Here is a 27131-nt window from a genome sequence, read left to right on the forward strand (position 1 = left end):
AGATTGAGAGTAAATGAATTGGAATATGAAACAACATTGTTTGATAGTGACTCTTTCGCAAAACATTGCATGCCTTTTTTTTATATTTAAGTTTGACTCATTCACAGATTCTTGAGTAAAATAATGGAATTATCGTAAATTAACTCTTTTAGTGCCAAACGTTAAAGGAAAAGGAACCAGTTTATTTAGGGCCGGTTTATTTAGCACTCATCTTACAAGGCTAACAGAATATTTTGTGGTATGTCTGAGTAAATATGGGTGGTATCATATGAAAGATTGACTTTCATTCTTTACTTTGAGGTGCATATAGGTAAAAGCTACTGTATGTTGTATGTGTGGAAACACTGCCATCCATTGGTCACAGTTATCATTACATTGCTCAATTGGCTTCAGCTTTAGATAAACACTAGTCAAGGGTGTCAGCTATCCTCCATAAAAAAACATATTTGACGAGAATTTTATTATTGTGTTATTGCTATTTGAAAAGAGTTACAAGTCATCAAATATGAAAATAATATTTCGTTTCTGTCGCCGGCCCAAATGGGGCATTTAAGTGCTGCTAGCCGCTAACACACTGAGCATCCGGTGCGACACGCTGCTGCCTGCACTGCTAGCGGCTAAGTTAAGTCTTTTAATCATCTTCAATTAGCATAATTAGCGATTCAACTTGATTTCCAGAAAACAGTGATTTTGACGTCTGTCTCAAGGCAGCCATTACGGCAGGACGCGACAAAGTTTGAGGAGTTCAGCTGCCACAGGAATGAAATCAAACGGAGCTAAAGTGTTTAACGCTTTATAAATCTTCAGTTCGTGCTTTAACTTGGACCGTCATAATTTGAATATTTCTTTATTTTAAACTGAAGCTTTAAACGTTCAGCTCGTTCTTAAACGCAGCTTTCCTCGCATCTGCGTGAGGTGGACTTCATTGATTGCCAGGTCTGCAGAAAATTGCGGCTCGAACACCATGATTGTTATTGCGGGAAAATGACATATTTGCCGGACTAATTTCATGGAAATCCATGCTCCCTCAGCTAAATACCGTGACAAGCAATCAATATCCTTTCCCCCCGTGACCCTGGGCACAGCTCAGCTGGGTTCTCATCACGTCAAGGTGAGCATCAAGGCCGAGCTAGCGCATTAGCATGACCACTTTGTTGCAGGAAGGAAGAAGGAAAAAGAAAACATCACGGTATATATTACGGAGGCAATTTGTTCGACGTTATTGTTGAAAGAGTTTCAGGAGCATTTCAGGAATATATTAGTCGTCCAAATATACGTTTGAATCTCTTCCTTTACAAACCTAGCGACGCTAGCTGTTAGCAGTCGGCTTTCTGATTTCATTTGGTGTCATCGATCCATTGTAAGGAGAGCAGCATAACATTTTTTTATTCTTATCCCAGTTTGTCCCGGCTAAAAACTTGTGCCGGTCTCACGACTCTTCTGTTCAGATTTGTTTGGCCTTTTATGGTCGCAACAACTTTTTTTTTCTTGGCTAGATGCTTTCAAAAAGTACCGTATTTTCCGCACTATAAGGCGCACTGGATTATAAGGCGCACCCTCAATTAATGACGTATTTTGAAACATTTTCAATCAAAATATAGTTATACTATAAACACACTTTATCACTTCTTTCCCCATCTACGGATCCCAATCTCAATATTGATCCATATATAAGGCGCACCTGATTATAAGGCGCACCATCAGCTTTTTAAAAAAAATTAAGGCTTTTAGGTGCGCCTTATAGTGCAGAAAATTTGGTAATGTATTTTGGGATAATAAACTGCACTGTTGTACAAGTTGGAGCAACAGAAAAAAAATAATCATTGTTGAGAAGCTGCACCAAACTATAAGCCGCCATAACATGAGGTATTTATGTAGAAATATGCTGTATAGAGGTTTTTTTTTAATTTTTAAAAATGAGTATTAAAAAAAAATTCCCCGCTTACAACAACATCCGATCTTCAACAGACGGAACATGTCAGCCTGTTTAGCGCCAACATATTTAGAGAAAACGGACGGATATTTTCAACATAACATTGACAAAATACTGCAGAGTTAAATAGCTGTTAAAACTCAAAATCAATATTTCAATAACATTTTCTGTCTCCCTGTATCCTGGCGGCAAGCTAAAAAACCCAAACAGATAAACAACACTGGACTATAAGCCGCAGGGCTCAAATCATGAGAAAAAAGTTGCGGCTTATAGTCCGAAAAGTACAGTACACTTTTTTACAGAAAGAAACATTTGCCCCGTACTTTTCATATAAAACAAGCATATTGCAACGATTTACTTGGTTGCGTAATTGTACACTTTATAGGCACTGCAAAGATGAAAAATATATTCAAATGAGTGATTTCAAGGGAACGTTTTTAACTAATAAATCAGCACAATTTTCCATAATTAGTTTCATTTTTCAAGAACCTGTCTCTTGGAAGTTTCTATCAGATATTGAGTCAAATCTTGGAATTATCGTATTTTTCGGACTGTACAGCTATGAAAACTCAAAAAATCCTGCACAGTTCTTGACATTTGATTTTTTTTATTTTCGTTTTTTTATTCTTTTTAACCTCGACATAGGGAACATTCATTGGAAAGACAAAAGCTGAATTATTGCAGCGAGGCGCTGCAGGGCTTTATGCATGCCACTCGTTAATTAAGGAAAATGTATTAGTCATGACTCGCACCAAAGCTGCATATTCATGAGGATGGCGGACCCGAAGGGGAGGGGGGGCGGGGGGGGGGGGGGGGGGCGTGTGTGTGTGTGTGTGTGTGTGGGGGGGGGGCTGCCTCGGGAGACGACACGCACAGTCATTAAACGTTTCGGGTATATGAAAATGTTCTCCGACCGTTGGGTTTTTATGCGAGTCAAAATATGTAGAATAATCTTGAATTACATACGAATTGAAAATGATCGACTGTAATTTGTTTGCTAAGATCAGTGGTGGGACTTGACACGTAAAGGAAAAGCTTTGTTTGCTTGTTTAGTGTATTTGCAGAAAAATAAGGATTGGCATCGCGTATTTTTTAAATTTCAAGCACTTTGATGCATTCCGTTATATTTTTTTCAGTTTTAGACTAACCTGTAACCTCTTGTTTTGTTCATGTTAAAAAGGATACAGTTTTAGTTATAATTATAACATTTTTATGGAAAATCTTATTTATACCCAGCGGGGCGACTTTGGGGGGGGATTCGGAAGGTTTTCTCTTTCCTGGGGGGGGGCTTTGCGAAATATAATTGAGAAGCATTGCCTCAATAAATGAAGACTATATTTATAATTGAGATGGGTTGATTCCTCATGTTGTTTTAATTACGTTATTAAGAAAATGAATAATTACGGTCCGCTTTTTACTCCATGGTACTCTTCACCTCGCTTATGCATTTATTAAGGCCCGAGGTTGTTCCCGAAAGACCCCCATCAGACCTCCTCATTAATGGAACATTTAATGCTTAGCATCTACATGGATTAAATCACTTAGCGCATCGAAACTGAAACTCTTAGTTGACAGAAATGGTTTCCTCTCGATATCAAATGAAATCTCCGCGCGCGTCTCGATGTCGGGACTGGAGTATTAATCAGTATTGCAAACAATGAGTTGACAAGCGCGTTCTCTCATTAGCGAAGCCGCAGCTTCATTTGAAACAACGCAGCGGGCAGATTCACACTCGGATGATCAAATTAATAATAGATTTAGAAAAAAATAACTCAGACGGCTTGATTACAGGTACATCATATTGCAGTGTTAGATCTTCTTCATTGTGATGTAATTCTGCGTCCGGGATTTTCTTTTCACTAATTCAAGAGCGGAACCGATCAGTCGTTATCAGTAGTTAGCTGGATTTATTTTGATGCTTGCCATATGAATCTCTGAAGTTTTGTAGTTAGGAAACAACACCTAACTCACCGATATATTAAACAACGCAATACGCAACACAAATTACCAAAATTAGAATACATAGTTCAATGCCCAACCAAAGGATGTTAAAAGTTGAATGAAGGTTACGTATTTTTAGGTTATTTTTCTTCTGGTTATAAGGTTGAAAAAAAATGTGTGTTATATTAAAACGATTTAAACTGTCTTGCTTTGTTAAATCTGAGGCGTGAAGTCGCACCCAAAATCAAAAAACTCTGAATCCATCGCCTGCTCTTTTCCGAAGACAAAAATTTCCACATCGCCGACTTCATTTGTTTGGGGATGTTTGTTGGCCTTGTTACCCGGCGTAGATAGCAGCAGTAAGTATACTTTGTGATATGGAAGGTGGACATCAGCAGCTGTAATGCGATTGGCTGCTGCAGCAGAGGAAGACTCATGTATGATACACAATGAGAGGAGGCTCCCTCTGCACACTGCAGTTGCTGGCTAAGTCCGACGGCTAAGGAAGGAAAAGAACTTACTGGTTATGGCAGATTTGAACTGTTTTAAAATCAGCGGCCATGCCTAGACGTAAAGTATGAATTCTTAGAAAGTGTCTATTGACAGTAGAAAAATAAAGAATGTCTATTATACTACCGAAAGACCCTTTCATCAATGAATTCCAGAGTTTCCCCCAGATCACTCTAGCCCACCAGGCTTTTCCTGCCCCCTCAGCCTGGCTACATAGAACCCTCCCATTGACCCCGAAAAAATATTCCTCAAATATAGGTCACACACACAATTTTAGGGTCAAATTCAGTTTTTTGTTTTCTATTTTACTGTGTATAGTACGCGCAAACAGTTTGGCGTCAATGTAAAAACTAGCAAAACAGAATCCGCAAGTTAGGAATTTGTTGCGTGTTAAATGTGTCTCAGATTTCCCACATTGTGAGCGGTCAGCGAACTGTGCCAACGTAAATAAATACCCGAAGCTGCGGCGCATCCGTGTTCTCCAACCGGCGCACTCTTAACGGAGTCAGCTGGAGACATCATAACTTTGACATGATCCTCTTCGTTTTAGTAACATGAACAAGGGTGGCCTCGGACCTTGGTTCAGTGCGCTCTCTTCTTTTCTCTCCACAACCGCTCTTCCTTTGCCACTTTCTCCTTCAGAGCACGACGAGTGCGCCAGTAATCGGAACTCCTGCGACGAGAACGCAATCTGCACCAACACCATTCGAGGACACCTGTGTACCTGCAAGCCGGGCTATGTGGGAAATGGCACCATCTGCAGAGGTAGGTTCCTACACTTTGATGCTCCCCTTGGTCATGTCACCACAGACAAGCCATTAGGAGGGATCGCGTGTCTCGTAGTAACATCTTTGACAGTCTGCTTCACCTTACCGGGCCAACGTGGCCACAGACCCATGATTTCAAAATTAGATTTCGGAGCTTTTCGCGCAGGTGGGCCTTCTCTCCCTCGGTGCTCACGCTGCATGAACGCCACATTGCTTTGGCCGTTCATGATCACACAGATGGGGCATTTTTGAAGAAATGTATGTTAATCGCTTGGAAAAGGGCTTAGATGTACAGTATGACCCTGGTAGAAGTCAGGTGTGAATTTGAAAATAAAAAATGTCCATGTTACGTTGACACGAACGTTTACATGATTTATCGTTGTTGCAACTGAAGGATTTAACACAAACAACATTTTTACATTACATTACATTAACAAATTTAACACACACTTTAATACCAGCCGTATTCTTACTTACGATAATTACCATAACGGGACGAGCTCATGGATGGACGTCAGTTGGCTGCTGTTACACTGGTGCTGCATTCACTGACTGCTCACAATGTGGGAAATCTGACACACACGTATCTTAACCAGCAATCTTGAAAAAATATATAATTTAAGAATATGAACTCAAGAAAATATGAAGGATTTAGGACGTTGAGATTTTGCTATAATTTTTACATTGTCGCCCAAGTGTTAGTGCTCCTTATACGCGGTAAATACCAGAATATGACCCTAAAATTAAGGCCGCGTCCTTAAACGGGGTGTATCGTTAAATAAAAAGATAACATTTATTTTCTCTCGCCGTTCTCGCGGACTCAATCTCACGAGTCTTGTCATCGTGAGCAATTTGTGTCTCGTCCCACCCTTACCGTCTACACTGGGGCCAGTAAGCTGAAAAAAAAAAAAAAATCACTTTTATTTTAGCACTCTAAAGGTTCGTCCTTGCCAAATAAAACAGAGTCTCTTGAGAAATAACATCTCTAATACAAGAGGAGATACACTATCTTATGACAGCAAGAATAGATAACCTGGATGCTGTTGTGTTCTGATATCGGTTATTTTTACGAGCAAAAATTTTACTGGTACAAAAATGATCTAACGGCTGTAGATAAATGTGTTAGGGTGGCCGCTGCCTGGGTTTGAAAATGAAGTCATGACTGTATATGCACAGAGGCCGTTGTTGATTCCAGCGAGATTGGCTGCCTTTCTGCCAAGAATATAAATGGAGAGATTCGAGCAATAAGTCGGTTTTAACGTCGAGTGCTTAAACTCCCAAAGGCGGGGAAAAAAACAAGTTTATTTGCAAAATAACTATCCAAAGTGGGACATGGGAAGTCTTAATCTAATTGCTATGGTGGTTGTGTCCCTGAGACTCATTCCACATGCGCTGTCAAACGAAAATACAGTGGCCCCCCGTGTTACGAGATGAATCCGTTCCGCGGTTGGGCTCGTAAGGCAAATGGGCCGTTTGACGGTGTGAAGGAAATCATATATTAGGTTGTTATCATTATGTGCTTATTTCTTGTCTAGAATAGTGTGCATCGCTATCCACGTATGCAGTCCGAGTTCGTCTCGCCCCAGTCCTTAGATAAAACTGTTGACGGCGGAAAGTGTGAGCTGGGACCTTGGCCCAGCTGTTGGTGGTGCCCGACTCTTTTTGTTATGTCTTGTAATGTGCAATGCTTTGCTGGATCAATAAAAACCAGGCAACCACTAGCAGCTAGGCTTGTCCTAGTCTTCTTTTAGAGATTTCTCTGACAGACGGGAAATCCAAACCTATGTTAATAGCTGATGCGTTTAGAACCCCAGGTAAAAACATCAAAATTGTACATACAAAATAAAAAATCGGTACCAAAATAGTATAGTAAGTGCTACGTATAAATAATATCCATGTATACAATCAGAAAACATCATAAATAAAAAATATAGAATTGATTTGTTTACCTTTGAGTGGCGCTTGCTATGCCCATATTCCCTAGTAAGGGTAGCCTAGGCTAGGCTAGCTTCGTATTTCTTGATTATCTCCAGCTTGGTTTCCATAGAAATCATCTTCTTACTTCTCTCGTTAACATCAATCTTGGGACCCATGGCTAACCCTTTCAACTTCGAATTAAGCAGTAAAATGCACTATGAATACGGTTTTGTAACCATTCACAATCGAACAAAGCTTTACCGTTCCGCCATTTTGAAACGAGTAAGGCCGACCAATAGCAGACCAGCATCTCCGTGAGGAGACGCCGACCAATAGGAGACTAGCATCGCAGTCCCGCGTTGCATGGAAGCAGTTTGACGGCAATAGTAAATACCTGCCGTTACCTAAAAACGCCATCAGATGGAGGCAAAACAACACAAATACAGCCAAGCCCCTAGGGTCATGACAGTTGTTTTGGGCGCGAAACCCGGAAAATACCATAACGAGGGGATGAAAAAACTCAGTATTCCACATCGCAACATGAAAATAACCTAAGTCAGGGACGTTGTAACACGGGGGTCCACTGTATATTCAAATACCTCCTGTACACTAGGAGAATTATCCTCATCATAAAAGGTTTAGCTTTAAACAACGTTACCATCAGTTCATATGCAGTCAAATTTGAATCGAAAATGACATTGAAGAATAAAAAGCACTCTCAAGGCTTGAAATGGATTTTGACAGTCTTTAATGTACTGGGTTTAACTACTAAGTAAGGCAATAAGACAAGCTCATAAGGAGGCTTTCATGAAATGTTCTCGATTCGCGCTGTGTTAGTGCTTGGCTGTCATCCAAAGATGAAAGTATCCTTAATTAGGGTGTGATTTCACAAATTGTGTTCCGTCATGGGGCGGTTGTGATGAATCGCCAGCTGTGATTCTTACTCTGCTTCTTTCTAAGCACTGCTTTGGCCTCTTTGTCTAATAACGCGACATCTGGCGCAAAAAAGAGCTCTTTTCCAAAGTGCATGAAATAATTCTGCAATACATTTCACTCTAAAAAGACTTTTCCTGTCGGAAAATGTATACTTTCATTTACCGTATTTTCTGCACTATAGGGCGCACCTAAAAGTATTCATTTTGATTATAAAAACTGATGGTGCGCCTTATAATCAGGTGCGCCTTATATATGGATCAATTTTGAGATTGGGATCGGTAGATGGGAAATGAAGCGATAAAGTAAGCTTTACCTGTTTCTTTTGTGTGTTTACAGTTGAAGGTTGCTCATATTGGCATTGAGTTATTATGCCATTGAGAGTTATTATTTGAGTTATTGTTATTACTTTGAGTATTACAAAATAGTGATTGAAAAAGTTGTAAAATATGTTATTAATTGAGGGTGCGCCTTATAATCAGGTGCGCCTTATATATGGGAAAAGTTTTAAAATGTCATTATTTGAGGTGCGCCTTATAATCCGATGTGCCTTATATGTGGGAAAAGTTTTAAAATGTCATTATTTGAGGGTGCGCCTTATAATCCGGTGCGCCTTATGGTGCAGAAAATACGGTAGTCTGGATGTGTTACTCTCTACCACTTTTAAAATTTCCTATGTTTCGACCGGGACCAAATGTACTCTTTTTACAGTAAACTGTACTCTCGAAAGTGTACTGTACACGGCGATAAATGAATAATAAATAAATAAATGATGATATTCCCATATTATAATGTCATATATCTTAGATCGAACAGGCTCAAACAGAGAAATGATTTGTTCTAACAGCCTAAATTTGACCGACACAAAAAGTGTTGGGAATATCCAATACCGCTTTTTTTCCGACCAGTACGAGTAGTAAATTGAGTCATCGCCGATACCGCGAATACTTTTGAAACATAACATCCAAATAAGTCAAATTTCCTCAATGCGGAAGACATCCCGTCATGAGTTTCGATACCTTGCAATAAGGCTGCTATCGCTAACGATATCCAGAGCTGGGGTGCCTCTCGCCATATCGCGATACCGGAATTGACGAATTGGCCACTTTGGGCGCATTTTTGAAGTCAGCTTCATAAAATTACACGGATTGACCGTTGCGCCGATCTGCATCGACGAATATAAACCCGCTTCGGTCGGTGGTCAGCGCGCGTTTTTTTTCTCCTCAACGCTTCACCTCATAAAGCATGCAGAAAATGCAGACGTGCCCGCTTTCCATCCACGACGGGTCGATATGCGCGTCGCAGTATACCAAATGTGCCTTCGCATCGTTCTTCGTGACCTTGCTCGAATGGAGCGCCCCTGAAAAAAAGACAAACCGAAACGGGTCCATCTCGACCAATGGGATTCAAAGGTGCGTTTCGACTCGGGCGAAACGCAACCGGAGAAGTAGGTGTAACCGACTCAAGCCGTCTTCCGTGTCGGTGTCACGAGAACATTAATATGCATAGCGGGCGGGAAACAGGACTTGGGACAGATCAATGCAATTTGTAAAATGCTTCCCATACGTTTTCTTCCGCTGGAATGCCTCCGAGCGCATATGCACGCGCACCTCTTCATCTAGGCAATATGCGGCGTGTCTGTATTGCCAACACCGCGTTTCTCTTCCTGGGAGTCATTGGCAAAGTGCAAATGAAGGAAGAGAAGATTAAAAAGCTGGATATTTGGAATTATTGCCGAGAAGAAGAAAGGCAGGAACTTACGAGCGTACGCCAGTCACTAAGACTATAATGTGATGTACTGTATTTTCCGCACCCTAAGGCGCACCTAAAAGCCTTAATTTTTTGAAAATGCTGATGGTGCGCCTTGTAATCAGGTGCGCCTTATATATGGATCGATATTGAGATGGGGGATGAAGTGATAAAGTAAGCTTTACCTGTTTCTTCTTTGAGGGTGCGCCTTATAATCTGGTGCGCCTTATATATGGAAAACGTTTTCAGATATGTCATTAATTGAGGGTGCGCCTTGTAATCCGGTGCGCCTTATATATGGAAAAAGTTTTCAGATATGTCATTAATTGAGGGTGCGCCTCATAATCCGGTGCGCCTTATGGTGCGGAAAATACGGTAGTTATACTTCTGTATAACGATGCCGTTCGTAGTCAGTTAAACTGTTAGTATTACATTTATTATAGGGTCTGGAGTGTACTAGTGTTGTAGTTCTCCATCATGGTCTTGGTCTTAAGAGCACCTCTTAAGGATCTTGGTTTTGACTCTGAATTGAAGGTATTTTATACTTGGTCTTTAACAGGGCAGACTCGAGATTTTCTACTACTTTTACATTCACACTTACCACTGTGGAATGGCATAATTTGTAGAAATGAAACATGTTTTATGAAGCCCGCTGATGGGTAAACATTTGCGAGCACAGTGGACCCCCGTGTTACAGCGTCCCTGACTTTTGTTATTTTATTATTGTTATTATTTTTATTTTATTTGTTATTTTCATGTTGCGACAGGGGCTTGGCTGTATTTGTGTTGTTTCGTAATTGTGTTCTTGTTTTTAGGTAAGTACACTTATTTACAGTTGCCATCCCTGCAACGCGTCACTACAATTCTGGTCTGCTATTGGTCGGCGTCTAATCACTGAGATGCTGGTCGGCTATCGGTCGGCCTCGCTCGTTTCAAAATGCGGTGAAGATTTGTTCGATCGTGAGTGGAACGTGTAATTGTAACAGAATACGGTGGACCCTCGTGTTACAGCGTCCCTGTGGAATACTGAGTTTTTTCGTCCCCTCTTTACGGTATTCTCCCCGCTTTGTGACAAAAACAACTGTCATGACCCTAGCGGCTAGGCTGTATTTGTGTTGTTTCGTCTCCATCTGCGTGCGTTTTTAGGTAATTACACTTATTTTCAGTTGCCGTCCCTGCAACGCGTCACTACAATTCTGGTCTGCTATTGGTCGGCGTCTCCTCACGGAAATGCTGGTCTGCTATTGGTCGGATTAGGGTTAGGTTATTTGTGGCTCACTCGTTACAAAATGGCGGAACGGTAAGGCTTTGTTCGATCGTGAGCGTATTTCTAGTGCGTTTTCCTGCTTAATTCAAAGTTGAATGGGTTAGCCATGGGTCCCAAGTTTGATGTTAAAGAGAGAAGTAAGAAGAAGATTTCTATGGAGACCAAGCTGGAGATAATCAAGAACTACGAAGCTAGCCTAGCCTAGCCGAGGGAATATGGGCATAACAGGCGCCACTCTAAGGTACAATTTTGGTACCAATTTTTCACATGTATGTACAATTTGGATGTTTTTACCTTAACTTGAGTTAAAAATGACATCAAGAAACTGTCTATGGATTACCTGCGGTTCCGAAGTCAGATAAATCGTTTTTTTACCCAACGATCACGTCCATAAAACGTCCAATAACTTCCTATCGCACTCTAGCAAATTAGTATTATTCAAGCATGGAGTTGGGAGGAAGTGGCCTGTTTTTTTTTCCCCCCTCCCCCTGAGATCTCATTACCGTGTGATGGCGACAGTGTTGGCCAATCGACCTGCGCCTCCCATTCGGTTCCCCTCATACATCACCGCATCCCCCGTAGGACTGAGGGAATTAGTCTGAGTGCAAGCAGCGCCTCTGTCTGCGCCCGTTCATATTAATAGGACAAAGAACAACGTTTAGCGGGCCTCCAACGAGGCGTCCGAGTCAGGTGCCCGAGCCAAAAATGTGTCATTAGCGGGCCACGTGGAAAGCTGTGCGGGTGATGGCCATCCTTCATTTTGTAGCCTTTCAAAAACTTTCTTCCGTCGCCACGTAATTGGCATGCTAAGGGACCGTACGTTTTCCGAGAGCGATTTCATCATTTAGCGTTTGTTGTACTCTGAGAAAGGACACGGGCCGCTATAATAACTTTACGTTGTTTCATTTATCACGCTCGTCCTCTTTAGCTGAATTGTGTCCTTCTTGTTTGGTGCGGTGGGTGTCAAGCTTTTTTTTCAACCTCCTGTGAAATGAGTTGTCAGCCAAGGTCAAGCTAATCAGTGTGAAACATTTTTGGATTTAAAAAAAAAAACAGACCTAAAACAGGGGGGTTGTGCCCTCTGATTTATTAAACTTTGAAACTGCATTTGTAGTGGAATTTCTAGCCGTATTTTATTCAGAAAAAGCAGATTGTGTAACATTGATACTATATCACAATTGCTTATTGTTCAAATTAATTTGCTCTTAATTTAAAAAGGAACAATATACTGTCCCCCCCCCAAAAAAATATTATATCTAATTATCTAATATCTAATTTTAGCCTTTTTAATGCACTTATAGGAACGATACATTTTTCTTTTCAAAGTGAGAGCAAATTAATTGAAACATAACTTACCCCGCAAAAAAATATATGTTATGGATACGAACTCAAGAAAATCAGAAGAGTTTAGAAAGATGAGATTTATTCTGTTTTGATATAGTTTTCACATCGTTGCCAAAGTGTTGGTGTGTGTTATAAACGGTAAGATAGAAAATACCAGAATTTGACCCTAATTGAAGGTGCATCCTCTGCATGGGTGCGCATTAAATTTGGGGAATTGGCTGAGCATTATCACAGAACTAAAATATGAGCTTTCACAGAGTTGCTGAATTAAACACGCCTAGTAAATGTAGTTCCGATTGCCGTGACAGAAACAGTAGATTTTTCTTTTCAAATTAAGAGCAAATTAATTGGAACATAAAGCGAACCTTTGCTCAATGGCCCTATAGTATAGCTGTTACGTGATCTGGAGTTTCTAAATAAAATATGCCACTATAAATGTAGTTCCAATTTTTTGAGTAATTAAGTTATCCGTTTTAAGTGTGTGCGTGCATTTTTTTTTCAATCCAAAAAATGCTTTGTACCAGTTTCACAGGGGGCACGTCACAGGAAGATTGAAAGCTAAACATGGTTTTTGCGCGAAGAAAACATTTGACAGTGATTTATTAACGATCTGCTTTAACTGCAATGGAAACGAAGTGTTTAGCCATTTTTTTGTTGTTGTTTTCGGACAGCCCCGACGGCCGCCGTATCCTGGAGCCGTGGCCGGACACATAGTCCCAATCAGACCAGAGCAAACAATTACAGATCAGCGTCGTCCGGGAGCGGGCCTAATGATCGGCCGCCCGTCGCGCCGAAACGTCGGCGGTCCATTTGCTCCAGCAGCGAGTCTAAAAAGCATCGTGAGACAAAAGCCTTATCTCCTTCCGCTCTCATCTTGCTAGCGCGGCTAATCGCAGAGGAGCCGCGTTTCGCCCAACTAACGGCGAGCAATAAAGGAAAGATAATGTATTCCCGATCGTCGAGGGAGGATGTTTGCTTTCGGAAGGAGGCGATAAGCGCCGAGGGCCGCTTCTCGGCTACGGCCTTGATTTTCCTTACGAGTCTGAAGGATTTAATTTGATGTTTACATAATCGCTTCCCCCCCCCCCCACGTCTCATTTGAATACAATACGTGGCGGATTCTCGTCCGGGTCTGCGCTAGAGGCCACTCGCGTTTTATTTTAATTGGGCGAAGCCATGATTAATTGCGAAAGAAGAAGAGAGTGCGCGTTTTAAGCTTTCTGCTAATGATCATTTCAGGCAATTATTTTTTGCCGGTGCGACAAAAGGGGAAATCTACAAGACAGCGGAGGTTGTGACGACGTTGTTAGCTTTGAGGCGGAAAGGTCCAAGCGCACGTTAAATCCGAGTCAACAAAGTCCAGATCCGAGCCAAGATGAGATCAGGACAGAAAAATGCCGTTTCTAGTGATACACAAATGAAGATTCGTGAAGCACTTGGGATATTTTTGGCCACCACTAGATGCCACTCACGGTTCAAAGATGCAGTACGAAAAAAAAAGGACCATCTAAAGATCCCCAAAAATATAATTTCTTTTTTAATTTTGTAACAATAAGCCGCAGCTTTTTCCTCATGATTTGAGCCCTGCGATTTATAGTCCAGAGTGGCTTATCTGTGTTTTTTTGGGGGAGGTTTTTTTTTTTGTTTGTTTGTTTTTTTTGTTTTTGCTAGGTGTCAATTTATGGATCAACAATGAAATAGAACTGAAAAGATGTGAATCAAAAGATTTCAAAAAGAGTTTAAAAAATATATTGTTAAAAAAAAAATATATATATATATATATTTTATATATATATATATATATATATATATATATATATATATTATATTTATATATATATATATATTATATTTATATATACCCTATTTTACGCAGTATAAGTCACACTGGATTATAAGGCGCACCTCAATTAATGACATATTTTCAAACTTTTTCCACATACAAGGCGCACCGGAATATAAGGCGCACCTCAATTAATGACATATTTTAAATCTTTTTCCATATACAAGGCGCACCAGATTATAAGGCGCACCCTCAATTATTGACATATTTTCAAACTTTTTCAATCACAATATAGTAATACTTAAAGTAATAATAATAACCCTAAACTCTCAATAGCATAATAACTGTCAATATGAGCAACCTTGTTCGACTGTAAACACACAAAAGAAACAGGTAAAGCTTATTTTATCACTTCATTCCCCATCTACGAATCCCAATCTCAAGATTGATCCATATATAAGGCGCACCTGATTATAAGGCGCACCATCAGCTTTTTAAAAAAATTAAGGCTTTTAGGTGCGCCTTATAATGCGGAAAATACGGTGTGTGTGTGTGTATATATATATATATATATATATATATATATATATATATATATATATATTTATATAGTACAAATCAGTTATGGGTCTCCTCCATTAAGACTATCTAATATCGGTATCGGCCCTTTGTTGTCGTAATGAACGCTAGTATCAAAAGTAAAGAAGACTATCATTTGAGTTTTTCCACGCGAAGCTAAAAAATAAAGCTCGTTCACGCTGAGGCTGCCTTTAAATGTCCCTAGCCTCTCTCAATGCGGTTTTCTTACCTGTCAACTGTTTTTTTTTTTGACAGCATATCATTGTCTGTCACTGTGAGTGCCTGAGCCATCCTTCATCTTGACCATGGGCTGTCTTTCAAGATGTCTGGATGACACTCCGCTATCCTTTCAAATCTCCATTTCCTGCTCTTGGTAAAACGGAGAAGAGGGAATTTTCGAAGACCTGTCCACAATTTGGATCAAATACATACCGTATTTTGCAGATAGTTAGTATGAGGCGCACCAGCCAGAAAATGCATAAAAAAAGAATGAAAAAACATATGTAAGTGGCACGCTTGGGGGGAAATTTATTTGATGAAATCCAACACCAAGAAGAGAAATTTAATCTGGGAAGACTATTTAAAAGAAAAATGGAATAGAGCTGCGGACACCGTGCTTTTTACCCGTGATTATCACTTTTGTTTTCTTCATTTCGTTGGAATGAAAAACGCTCTAAATTTTACACGCCGTCACTCCAAGGTCTCGACTTTAATTTCCCAGCAGCCAAAAAGTCCAAATTGTATTCAAAGTGTTTGAAAATTAGGAATTAGTACACAACGCGCACTGTTGGGATTTCAAGTCGGCAGCATTCAAATTGCCGATAACTTCATCAAAAAAAAATTTGGGCGCTATCTCCAAGTATTACAGTGATCCCCCCCTACTTTGCGGTTAATGGGGGCTGTCAACCCCCCGCAAAGTCTGAAATCCGCGAAGTAGGGTATCAGTTCCTAGATTTCTATGTACGCCCCAATATAGCCGCAGTAACCATAAACAATCCTTTTTTTTGTATTTTTTGCCTATTTTATTTCCTTTCTCCTATTATTTAACATTACATTATCCTTATTAACATTATTAACATTATTGTATATTCATTAAATAACTAATATTACTTAGTTTGTTGAGAATTTGTTCTCAGGACTGGTTATCCGCACCAAGACTCAGGTGAAAGAATACGCAAGTCATCACTTTGAACTTCACATTTATTTTGGCTCATGTATGGTGTATCATGTAGTATCTGTTGAATAATAAATCGACAACAATCTTAAAGTCAGTCAACTAACATATAAACACTTAATCTATGAATGTACTGTATTTTTAGCCGACATTAGCGGGTTAGCAACAGCTAACAACAACTACTAACGATAAAGTGCAACCTCTACACAAACAAACACATAAACAGAATAATTAGTCATCGCTTACTAAATATAGGCAGTAGCTTACATTTTCAACATATATAATAATAAACTATAAATATGAGTTTACGTCGTCATTCACTATGTCACCGTAATGAGCCGAATGACGCACAGAGAACGTAAAACAGGAAACGGAAATGTAAGGCGACCCGACAAATTAAAAGCATGTATTTCAAAATAAGATAAAAACGTCCCGAACTCTTAACGCTTGAAGAATTCTTAATAGTCATTAACTAATATTACTTCGTTATTTGATTAATACAGTACTGCATAATGCACTTTTTTGCTTTTTTTCAATTTTTGTACATTTTTGCACATTTTTTAAATGATTTTTTATTTTGAAATATTTTTTATTTTTCCTGGAAAAAAAAGCAAACTACTGAGACCGCGATATCTGAGACCGCGAAGTAGGAGGGATCACTGTACATATCATTTCAAAGGGAACAAGATCTCAGTTTTCACTTTTAGAGACATAAGCTTGATTTTCGCAACTAAGTCGCTACGTAGCATAAGTCCGAAAAATACGGTCAAGTTTTCCTCTCCTTTTGGTTGCCGCGCATGATTTCGGTACATCCTTGCACCAACGTGAAAAGGAAACGTAAACAAAACAAGTGGTCCCAATCTCCCGGCGGGATCAAACGCATTTCAGGTTCCGCGTCCCTCCTCCGGACCCCGCCGACACGTCGCGAGTAATTCCGGCTCGCCATCGTTCATCTCAGCGGTAAACGCCATCTTATCAGCGAAACGGCGGAGGTTGCTCGGGGAAAGCGGCGGCGTCAGCAACTTGCGCGCGTGTTTCAATAATGGATTTGGACGCTCCGCGTATCGTTATGAAAGCTCCTCACATCCCGCCGCCAAGGGCGTCCCCGTTCCTCCCCTCTGGTAGCTCCATGCCCCTGTGACTCTTCCGCAGATTAAAATAGATAAAATCATCCACACGTGATGGGAATGGCGAGTTTGCTAGTTAATGTTGAATTAGATCGTTTTTTTTTTGTGTTTTTTTTTTTAATATTTAGCCTGTGAATTTTCTCTTTCATGGTCTTACTGGTCCATTGGTATGTTGTTATAAAAGATCAATAAAAGGCCTCTGCGACCATTAAAACTAGCTTCGAGATTCCGATGCTATTTTTTAACCATAATTGGCCAAATCTTGGACCAACTGTCTGGAATCGGTCTGAAGCGTTAAGCTAATTTAGTCATTTTTTTTGACCCTCCTTTAGCATAACACTAGAGAAAAAAATGATTTTTTTTTTTTTTTTTTTTTGGGCTTGTTTTTTTTTTTTGTGCTACTTGTACATAGAAGAAATGCCAAGCATGTTCTTTCTTCCTTTTAATTTGGAGCAACCTCTTCATCATCCGGGATCGAAATCTCGTTTTTTTATTTGTAATTTTTTCTCTCGGTATTTTTTTTTTACCTCGGTAAGCATTTGGAGAAAAACAAAAAATAGTATTCAGCTTGATTCTTTGTTTTATGCTTCCAAACAGTGAACTTTGTTGAAGATACTGTGAAAAAAATGAAACAACACCATTTCACATGATATTTCTTGCTTCTCCTATACAGAATATATTTATTTATTTATTTATTTATTTATTTATTTGTTTGTTTGTTTATTTATTTTGATTTTTCCAAGTGCTAAATGAATTAAGTACTGAGGTGATCAATTACTTTAAGTAATTGGGTACTTTAAAAAAATGTATATATATATATATATATATATATATATATATATATATATATATATATATATATAAAATGATGGGGCAAGTGGCGGATGGAAGGGGATGGAATCAGTTGGGTGCTAGCTGCCAGAGGATAGGTTGTACCACATTATTTTCACAAAAAGAAGCAAGCAGACTGAACCAATGTTTGAATCCATCCGGGTTTTTTTTTTTTTTTTAATTTGTTTGTTTTTTTGCAGGTTAAGTGTGAAGTATTAATTCAGTTATGAGTGCACCGGTTAGAGAACACAGAAAGGTATTGTGTTTGACTTGTTTTTGGTCATTGTGGCAAAATGAACTTGATCTGGCGCTGTGTTCACCGACCGCTCACAATGTGGGAATTCCGAAACACACTTAACGTGCAACACATATTTAACATACAGGCTGTTAACACAAGAAAATATGAAGATGAGATGTGGTCTGTTTTGCTATAGTTTATACATTTTTGCCAAAATGTTGCTACGTCTTATACACGGTACCATAGAAAACACAAGAATTTGACCCAGTAATTAAAGGTGTATCTTCTACTATGGTAAATACATCTTTGGGATTGAATGAGTTCACTACAAGTTCGCTTAATTTTGAAAAATAATAAGGCTTTTTTAATTCAGCTAATTTAATCAAGTTTAAGTGTAGCAAAGCGAAACAATCAGACTTACTTCATTAACACTATGAATTGTTTCAATAGAAAACAAGCAATTTGTTTTGTTTTATTCTTCTGAGCAGTACCGTATTTTCGTCACTATAAGGCGCACCTAAAAGCCTTAATTTTTTGAAAAAGCTGATTGGTGCGCCTTATAATCAGGTGCGCCTTATATATGGAACAATATTGAGATTGTTCCGTAGATTGTTATTACTTTGAGTAATACTATATTGTGGTTGAAAAAGTTTGAAAATATGTCATTCATTGCGGGTGCGCCTTATAATCCGGTGCGCCTTATAGTGCGGAAAATATGGTACTTTTTTGACAATAAAGGGAACTTCCCTTGCATAAACTCTAAATTGAGGTACTGTAGCCTGCTTCCAAAATGCATTTGGATTCGTGAATTGAACTTCAAATCAGAGAAAGTTAGAATTTGGTGTTATCACAACAAATTGTGAAAAGCTTGGAGAAAATGTTTGCCTTATTTGTGAGGATTTGGAAATGTGTTTCTTCATTGGCGGCTGGCGGAAAGCAATCCATCCTTAAATGATTGGAATATATGGAGGCTCCTCACGGCAAAAGAACTGTGTAAAATCACGGGGAGGGGTAATAAATTGGCATGCCTGCAGTATTGATCATCTGCCCTCACAACCATCTGCAGAAGCATTATGATGGTAAAAAATCATTCTCAATGCATCTTTAATCTGCGCAAACCACCTTGCTCCGGCTTTTTTTTTTTTTTTAACTCTCATATACGCACAGTCCTTAAAAAAAACTCAACCGCCAAGGGTGAGCACCTTCCGCGTTGCTGTCGAACTATCTGTGAGATTCAAACGTGTTTCTCGCTTTGCTCGACGATTAGAAGCCTTTTTTTAGAAATACGATTGCAAGCGCCGTCGTCGTCGTTTCCCGGAGGAGCAAAAGGCGTCTTGGATGAAGGTAGTTGACCTACGCTTCACGCCCGAACAAAGCCATCAGTGAGGTTTACAAGACACCCATACAATCTCCGGCGACGCTGACCTGAGTCAGGGTGGTCATTGTTTCCGCGGCCTGTTTGTCCCCGCGGCAGTACAAACGACTGGCAGCCAAGCGCTTCTTTACAAGTATTGATTTATTCACTCATTGTAAACTCGGTGGCTCACAGTGACATATAACTCCTGCGCTGATATATGGCAGCGCTACATGGGACTCGTGCGCTTCACGCTCAATGTTTAAATGCCGGCGGAATATTTCGATCATTGCAAGTTTTCTTTGTGATAATATATTCTATGTATGTGTTTTGGCTTTCGATTATCCTCCTGAGTATCAACTAATCAAATATACGGAGAAAAATAAGAAATACAGTGGGCCCTCACGTTACAGTGTCCCCGGCGTACGTTTTTTTCATGTTGCGATGTGGAATACTGAGTTTTTTGTCCCCTCTTTAATGTATTTTCCCGGTTTCGCGACAGAAACAACTGTCATGACCCTAGGGGGTTGCCTGTATTTGTGTTGTTTTGACTCCATCCGCAGGCGTTTTCAGGTAATTGCACTTATTTTCAATGCCTGCATCCAATGCGTCACTACAATGAGTCTCTGACTTAGGTTATTTTCATGTTGCGACGTGGAATACTGAGTTTTTTCATCCCCTCGTTATGGTATTTTCCGAGTTTCGCGCCCAAAACAACTGTCATGACCCTAGGGGCTTGGCTGTATTTGTGTTGTTTTGCCTCCATCTGCTGGCGTTTTTTAGGTAATGGCAGGTATTTACTATTGCCGTCAAACTGCTTCCATGCAACGCGTGACTACGATGCTAGTCTCCTATTGGTCGGCGTCTCCTGACAGAGATGCTGGTCTGCTATTGGTCGGCCTCACTCGTTTCAAAATGGCGGAACTGTAAAGCTTTGTTCTAAGCGTATTTATAGTGTATTTTACTGCTTAATTCAAAGTTGAAAGGGTTAGCCTTGCTAGTGATGTTAAAGAGAGAAGTAAGAAGATGATTTCTATGGAAACCAAGCTGGAGATAATCAAGAAATACGAAGCTAGCCTAGCCTAGGCTACTCTTACTAGGGAATATGGGCATAGCAAGCGTCACTCAAAGGTAAATAAATCCTTTCTGTATTTTTTATCTACCATGTATTCTGATTGTATACATGTCTACAATTTAGCAATTGAACTTGACAGTTGTATTTATACAACACTTTAAAACGGTCATTGTTGAGTACAATGTGCTTCAAAATAATATCCATATATTATGGTAGAATGCACAGTTTATTTTGAAGTTGCATTGGCAGCATGTTATTGCCATGCATAGCATGAACACACGTCGCTACAGTTAGCTTGACTTTTACCCGACTGTGTAAACTCAATAAAAACTCATTTCATGTCCCTTCGTTCGTCTACGAAATGCCGTGTTCTGATGAATAGTATGAATAGTAATAGTTTAAAGAATCATATCCAAGGATAATCAAAATCGTTTGAGGTCTGTTTAATATACGTACCTTCTTTTCCGCACTAGATTATAAGGCGCACCCTCAATCAATTACATATTTTAAAACCTTTTCCATATATAAGGCGCACCGGATTATAAGGCGCACCCTTAATTAATGACATATTTGAAAACTTTTTCAATCACAATATAGTAATAATCAAAGTAATAACAACAACTCAAATAATAATTCTAAACTCAGTCAATATGAGCAACGTTGTTCAACTGTAAACACACAAAAGAAACAGGTAAAGCTTACTTTATCACTTCATTCCCCATCTACCAATCCCAATCGCAATATAGATCCATATATAAGGCGCACCTGTTTATAAGGCGCAGTCATAGTTTAAGGAATCATATCCAAGATTAATCAAAATCGTGTGAGGTCTGTTTAATATACGTACCTTCTTTTCTGCACTATAAGCCCGCACCAGATTATAAGGCGCACCCTCAATCAATGACATATTTTAAAACCTTCTCCATATATAAGGCGCACCGGATTATAAGGCGCACCCTTGATTAATGACATATTTGAAAACTTTTTCAATCACAATATAGTAATAATCAAAGTAATAACAACAACTCAAATAATAATTCTAAACTCAGTCAATATGAGCAACGTTGTTCAACTCTAAACACACAAAAGAAACAGGTAAAGCTTACTTTATCACTTCATTCCCCATCTACCAATCCCAATCGCAATATAGATCCATATATAAGGCGCACCTGATTATAAGGCGCACCACCAGCTTTTTAAAAAAAAATAAGGCTTTTAGGTGTGCCTTATACTGCGGAATATACGGTACAAAATATCCCTTCGTTTAATGGTCGGTCCTAATAGTTGGAGCACGTACTGTCCTGTTTTTTTTTGTTTTGTTGTGTTTTGTTTTTTAAGAAGAAACTTTAATAGCGTCATTATCACAAAACCAACAAAGCATCATTACGTCACATCACTGAGCCGCGGAAGTCCGTAATTATCGGACATCTCGCCCACGCTCGAATTAAAACGCACTTTGGATATTTCTGGCCATCGGTGGAATACCCGTTGGCTTTCACCGTTCACTTCAACACTAATTCTGAGACGGATCCTTAGATGCCCAATGAGCGTGAACGGGGGCTGTTAGCCATGGCGCATAGCGGAGTGATTTCATTCTCACCGCCCACCCGAAAGCAATCTAGGCCCATAATGGGAAACTCCAATCGCAAATCTGTGAGTATAAGCGTGTCTTGAAGTCGCGAGTCAGCAACAGGCTCGCTTGAGCGTCCCGATGGTTTAACTGGAGGTCACGGGAGCGACAATGATGCTAGCGCGGCACAGACGATTGGTATGATTCCACCGTTTGAATTCCCGCCGCGCCAACACAAGCCCGCCTTCAGGAGCGGCGTTTTACAAGTCTGAACTTTCGTCTTTCGCGTCCCCCGCCTCAAGATATTTTGCCGAGTTTCAAATGAAACGGAGCCGCCAATATTGCCGCTTTATTTGAATTGATCCCACGTCTGTCAGTCGGAGGAGGCGGGGCCAAGACGGATCGCGGTAATTAAGACTTCATCACAAAATAGCATACGTAACGAAAATCGCAAGACCTAATGAAGCCTGAGGACGAATTTTATTGCGGCCCAATTCATTAGCTGCATACGATACATTTAATAATGAATCACACGCGTTACGACGGTCATTGTGGTTTCCCCTCCCCGCGTTTGAAAGTCATTAATCGGAAAAGACAGGCGGCATAATGCTGATGGCGGCGAAATGATAATTAGCACTGGAGATAGATTGAGTCAATATGAGTGTAATTAATATTTCAGTGCGGGGTTTATTAGTACAGAAGCAATCAGGCTCTTAATGAGGGACTTTTTAAATCATACACTTACTCAAATAAACAGTCGGCGATATTAAATCTAGGGGTGTCAAAATCATTTTATTTAATTCCTAGCTTTATGTGTGATGATTAAATCAGTGTCTATTCATCAGGGCTTCTCGCGCTTAAATTGCGGCTCGGAAAACAAAGGTCAATCACGCCCTGAAGTGGACGCTGATTGGCTGTCGTGTTTGGCGTAATCTGATGGGCTGCTATTGTCGGAGGGATGGGAAGAAGATGTGAAGAGTGATTCTTATCAGGCGGGATCTTGCTTTCCACAGAAGCAGCTTAAATTTCACTTACCGCATAAATGCAAAGCATCCAAATGCTACTGCAGCCACAGCCGAAGATAGCAACAAAGATGCTAATGTAGCCGGCCAGAGCAAAGCTCGAGAACACCCCGCGTTTGAGCAAGTCTGCAATTTTTTAAATTTGGAATGTTATTTTGTAATTATTTGGCAATTGACAAAAGAAAATGGCACCATTCCTCCCTGATGGTCAAAATGGAAGTGCTGGTAACACTTGTTGGTCCGATCTATGGTAAATTATACTTTAAAAAGTATCAGGTGAAAGGTAGAGAGATTCGTATTAAGGAGGAGCTTGCTACAGAAGCAGCTCAATTTTAGCTTATCACATAAATGTAAAGCACCCAGCTGTGACTGCAGCCACAGCTAACGCGAGCAACAAAGATGCTAATGTAGCCAGCCACACTGAAGCTCTTTGTCAAACTCGAGTAAGTCTGTGACGGATGTTTAATGTTATTTTCGAATGATTGGGCAATTGACGAATGAAAACAGCACCATTCCCTAATTGTTCAAATTAAAGTTTGCATCCAGAATTTGGGACTCATCTCGAATGTAACAGATGTAAATGGTGACAACTGCATCTGTTAACCCTTTGTGCACACGTTTCGCAAACTATACACATTGCATTTTTTCCCAATTTTGTTAATGAGTAAAGGCCGTGATGATTAAAGTTATTTATAAATATTTTTTTCCTTCAACCGCTCAAATTGTTAAGTGGCATCACTTCTATCCATACATATGTTGGTTATACTTACTAACACCCACAAAAAAAAAGAAAAATGGTACGGTCGGACTTTGTAGTCCGACGATGACACTTTAAGACACAGCCATTAATTGGTCTCTACCGCCACCTACTGTCCTGAGGTGAAACACAAGTCAACAAAGAATTTTCTGTTTGCTGACATAGTTTGACCGCCGCTCAACAGAATGTTGCAAAAATCACAGGAAAAACAATGTCATGAATCCAATTCAAACGCATGTCAAAAATTTTCATTATAAAGATTTGATGTGGTCCAAAATTTGGATGATGGTTCTTTGTGTCCACAAAATCTCACACGTCCAGCTGCAATTGCAAAGAAATGTCAGAATTTTAATCATCTGCTGGAAATTGATCAAAATGCAATGTGTATAGTTTGCAAAGTGTGTGCACAAGGATTATAGAAAAAGGATGAATTTGGCTGCATAATTCAGCTTCTGTAAACAGTATTAATAAGTTTAGAGTGCTGGAGTTGCATAGAGAAAATTTCGGGCTTGACAGGCATAATCCTGCAGCATTTGAGTGAATATAAAAATACGACATTACGCTGCCTAAAAATAAAATCCGACACAAGCGCAAATGTGAAGCGTGAGCTTTTATCTTTTTTTTTTTTTCTTCTTCTTCTTCTGCTTGTCTTCTCAGCTTTCTGCGAAGAGGGTTGCAGAAGCGGCGGGACATGCGTGTCCCCCAACACCTGCGTTTGCCCTTCAGGATTCACAGGACGATATTGTGAGACGGGTAAGACCACCGAGTATGACGAGCGGGAAATTTTTCAATGTCGTAACGCCTCGGTGAGGGGTGGCCAGGTGTGTCATGCAGTCAAGTAAAATGATTTTATTATCATCGTTTTATTTACCGTAATTCCCCAAACATAGGACGCACCCGTGTGCATTACGCACCCGTAATTTTAGGGTCAAATTCCGATATGTTCTACGTAACGATTTAGAAACAATGTGAAAATTAAGCAAAAGAAAATAAATCTCATCTCCCTAAATTATTCACATTTTCCTGTGTTCATATCCATAAATTATATATGTTGTGAGTTACAGTAAGTGTATTTCAGATTTCCCACATTGTGAGTGGTCAGTGAACGCAGCGCCAGTGTACCGTCCTCCAGCACTAGTTCATTTTGCCATAAATGCCCAAAGTTGAGGACCATCTTTGAAATTTGGCATGTTTAATAAGTTAAAAAAAATAAATAAATAAAAACCAGCTTCATTTTATTTACCGTAATTCCCCAAACATAGGATGCACGCGTGTGCAGGACGCACCCGTAATTTTAGGGTCAAATTCCGATATGTTCTACGTAACGATTTAGCAACAATGTGAAAATTAAGCAAAAGAAAATAAATCTCATCTTCCTAAATTATTCACATTTTCCTGTGTTCATATCCGTAAATTATATATTTGTTGTGAGTTATATTAAGTGTGTATCAGAATTCCCACATTGTGAGTTGTCAGTGAACGCAGCGCCAGTGTACCGTCCTCCAGCATTAGTTCATTTTGCCATAAATATCCAAAGTTGAGGACCATCTTTGAAATTTGGCATGTTTAATAGGTTAAAAAAAACAAAAACAAATAAAAACCAGCTTCATTTTATTTACCGTAATTCCCCAAACAGGTCGCACCCTTAATTTTTTTTTTTACATGTTTAATAAGTTAATAAAAAACAAATAAAAAACAGCTTTACATTTTCCTATATGCGTCCCCCGGAGAAAAAAAAAAAAAAGTTTGGACACCCCTGACTGTATTTAGTACATTGAAAATCTCCCAGCCCAATTTTTTCTCCTTCTTTGTTGCAATGTTAACAAGAAGCGGCGGACATTTTATGAGCAACATACTTCGGCTCCAAGTTCACAGTGCTGCGATCCGCCGTGATATTTCCCTAATGGTGTTTTAGTAGGTTAGTAGGACTTGGACAGAAATGTAAAAAAGTGCAAAATCTCCGGAGAGCTCACTGATTATTTTTACTGCGTGGGATTAATTCTCAGCTGGACGAAAATTTAAAGCCCTTCACACTTTAAACTGACATCAAGTCTTGGTGCCCCCCCCAACTGCCGGGGAGCCAAAACGATGCTTCACAGAAGCAACTAAGTGCTTTCTAATGGAAGAAAAGAAAGATAAATGTAAAGCTACTTCTCGCCGTCTTCTGGCTGAGACTAAGACGGATGGAGGACGCGTTAGGACTCCGCACCTTCACGCTCGTTAGAAAAAAAGGGGACGTCGACCATATTTGGGCAAAACGAGATTTAGAACGTCACCCCGAAAGCGACGATATACAAATCGGGGAAACGAACACGTCCGTTTAACCAAGTGTAAAAAGGTAAGGGGGAAAAAAATGTGTACCTCGCAGCAAAAAAAAAAAAAGCGATGAAATATGGAGAAGAGAAAATAAATGCTGACAGATAGCAGAGCGAGAGGCCTCAGTTGTTAACATTGTGTATCGGAGGCGAAAAGCATTTTTGGCCCAGTCTCTTTTCATAAAAGATGAAGAGAGATATTTGCCAGTGCAGCAGAATTATTGTTATTATTTGAAAGTTTGGCGCCACCGCTACCTGGCACTTTGTAATACTCGCCGTGAAGCGGATGTTATTTTGCTTTTGCGGAGGCTCCTTTCACAGATACACAAATCTGTTTTTTGTCCGGGAAGAAAACGTTCATGCGTCGACTGGGCTTGAATTGAAGAGTTTTAACGACAACAACATATCGAGGATTTGAGGATAGTATTTGGATGATTTCATGTAAACCGTGTTTTGGACTCAGTAACCGCTACAATTATGGACGTATGGAGCCGCCGTTGTGGATTAAACATCTTTGACTTTGATTTTCAAACATAATTTGAAACAGATTGACCCTAGTTTCGGTTCTACAAATAATGTTTTCCCCCCCCAAAATGCCATAATTTTAGCATTTATCCTACAGACACGTTGTACTTGAAAATACTTTCAAATGTACTGTACTTGTAAATATATTTGAACATACAGTGGACCCCTGGGTTACGGCGTGCCTGGTTTACGTTTTTTTCACGTTACGATGTGAAATGCAGTTTTTTCGTCTCCTCTTTAAGGCATTTATCCCGCTTCACGATTAACATCAACAACTGTCATGACCTGTGGGGTTGGTTGGTTGTTGTTTTGCCTCCCTCTTCAGGCGTTTTTAGATAATTGCTCTTGTTTACTGTTGGCGTCAAACTGCCTCCGCTGCAAGGCGTCACTACAATGCCGGTCTGCTCTCGGCCGGCGTCT

At 39.8% G+C, this 27131-nt stretch overlaps 1 protein-coding gene across 1 annotated transcript in view; it reads left to right on the plus strand.

The window, feature by feature from the left end:
- Positions 1-27131, plus strand: part of LOC148424320 (protein kinase C-binding protein NELL1-like) — a 155759-nt gene that overhangs the window by 112282 nt on the left and 16346 nt on the right. Inside the window, exons 14-15 of the mRNA XM_088413686.1 lie at positions 5027-5149; positions 24529-24624. Of these exons, the coding sequence (XP_088269812.1) occupies positions 5027-5149; positions 24529-24624 (219 nt within the window). The remainder of the gene's footprint in view (positions 1-5026; positions 5150-24528; positions 24625-27131) is intronic.

This window comes from Hippichthys cyanospilos, chromosome 4 (genome assembly GCF_059441005.1).
Source record: "Hippichthys cyanospilos isolate Australia breed blue-spotted pipefish chromosome 4, RoL_Hcya_1.0, whole genome shotgun sequence".
Taxonomy (NCBI): domain Eukaryota; kingdom Metazoa; phylum Chordata; class Actinopteri; order Syngnathiformes; family Syngnathidae; genus Hippichthys; species Hippichthys cyanospilos.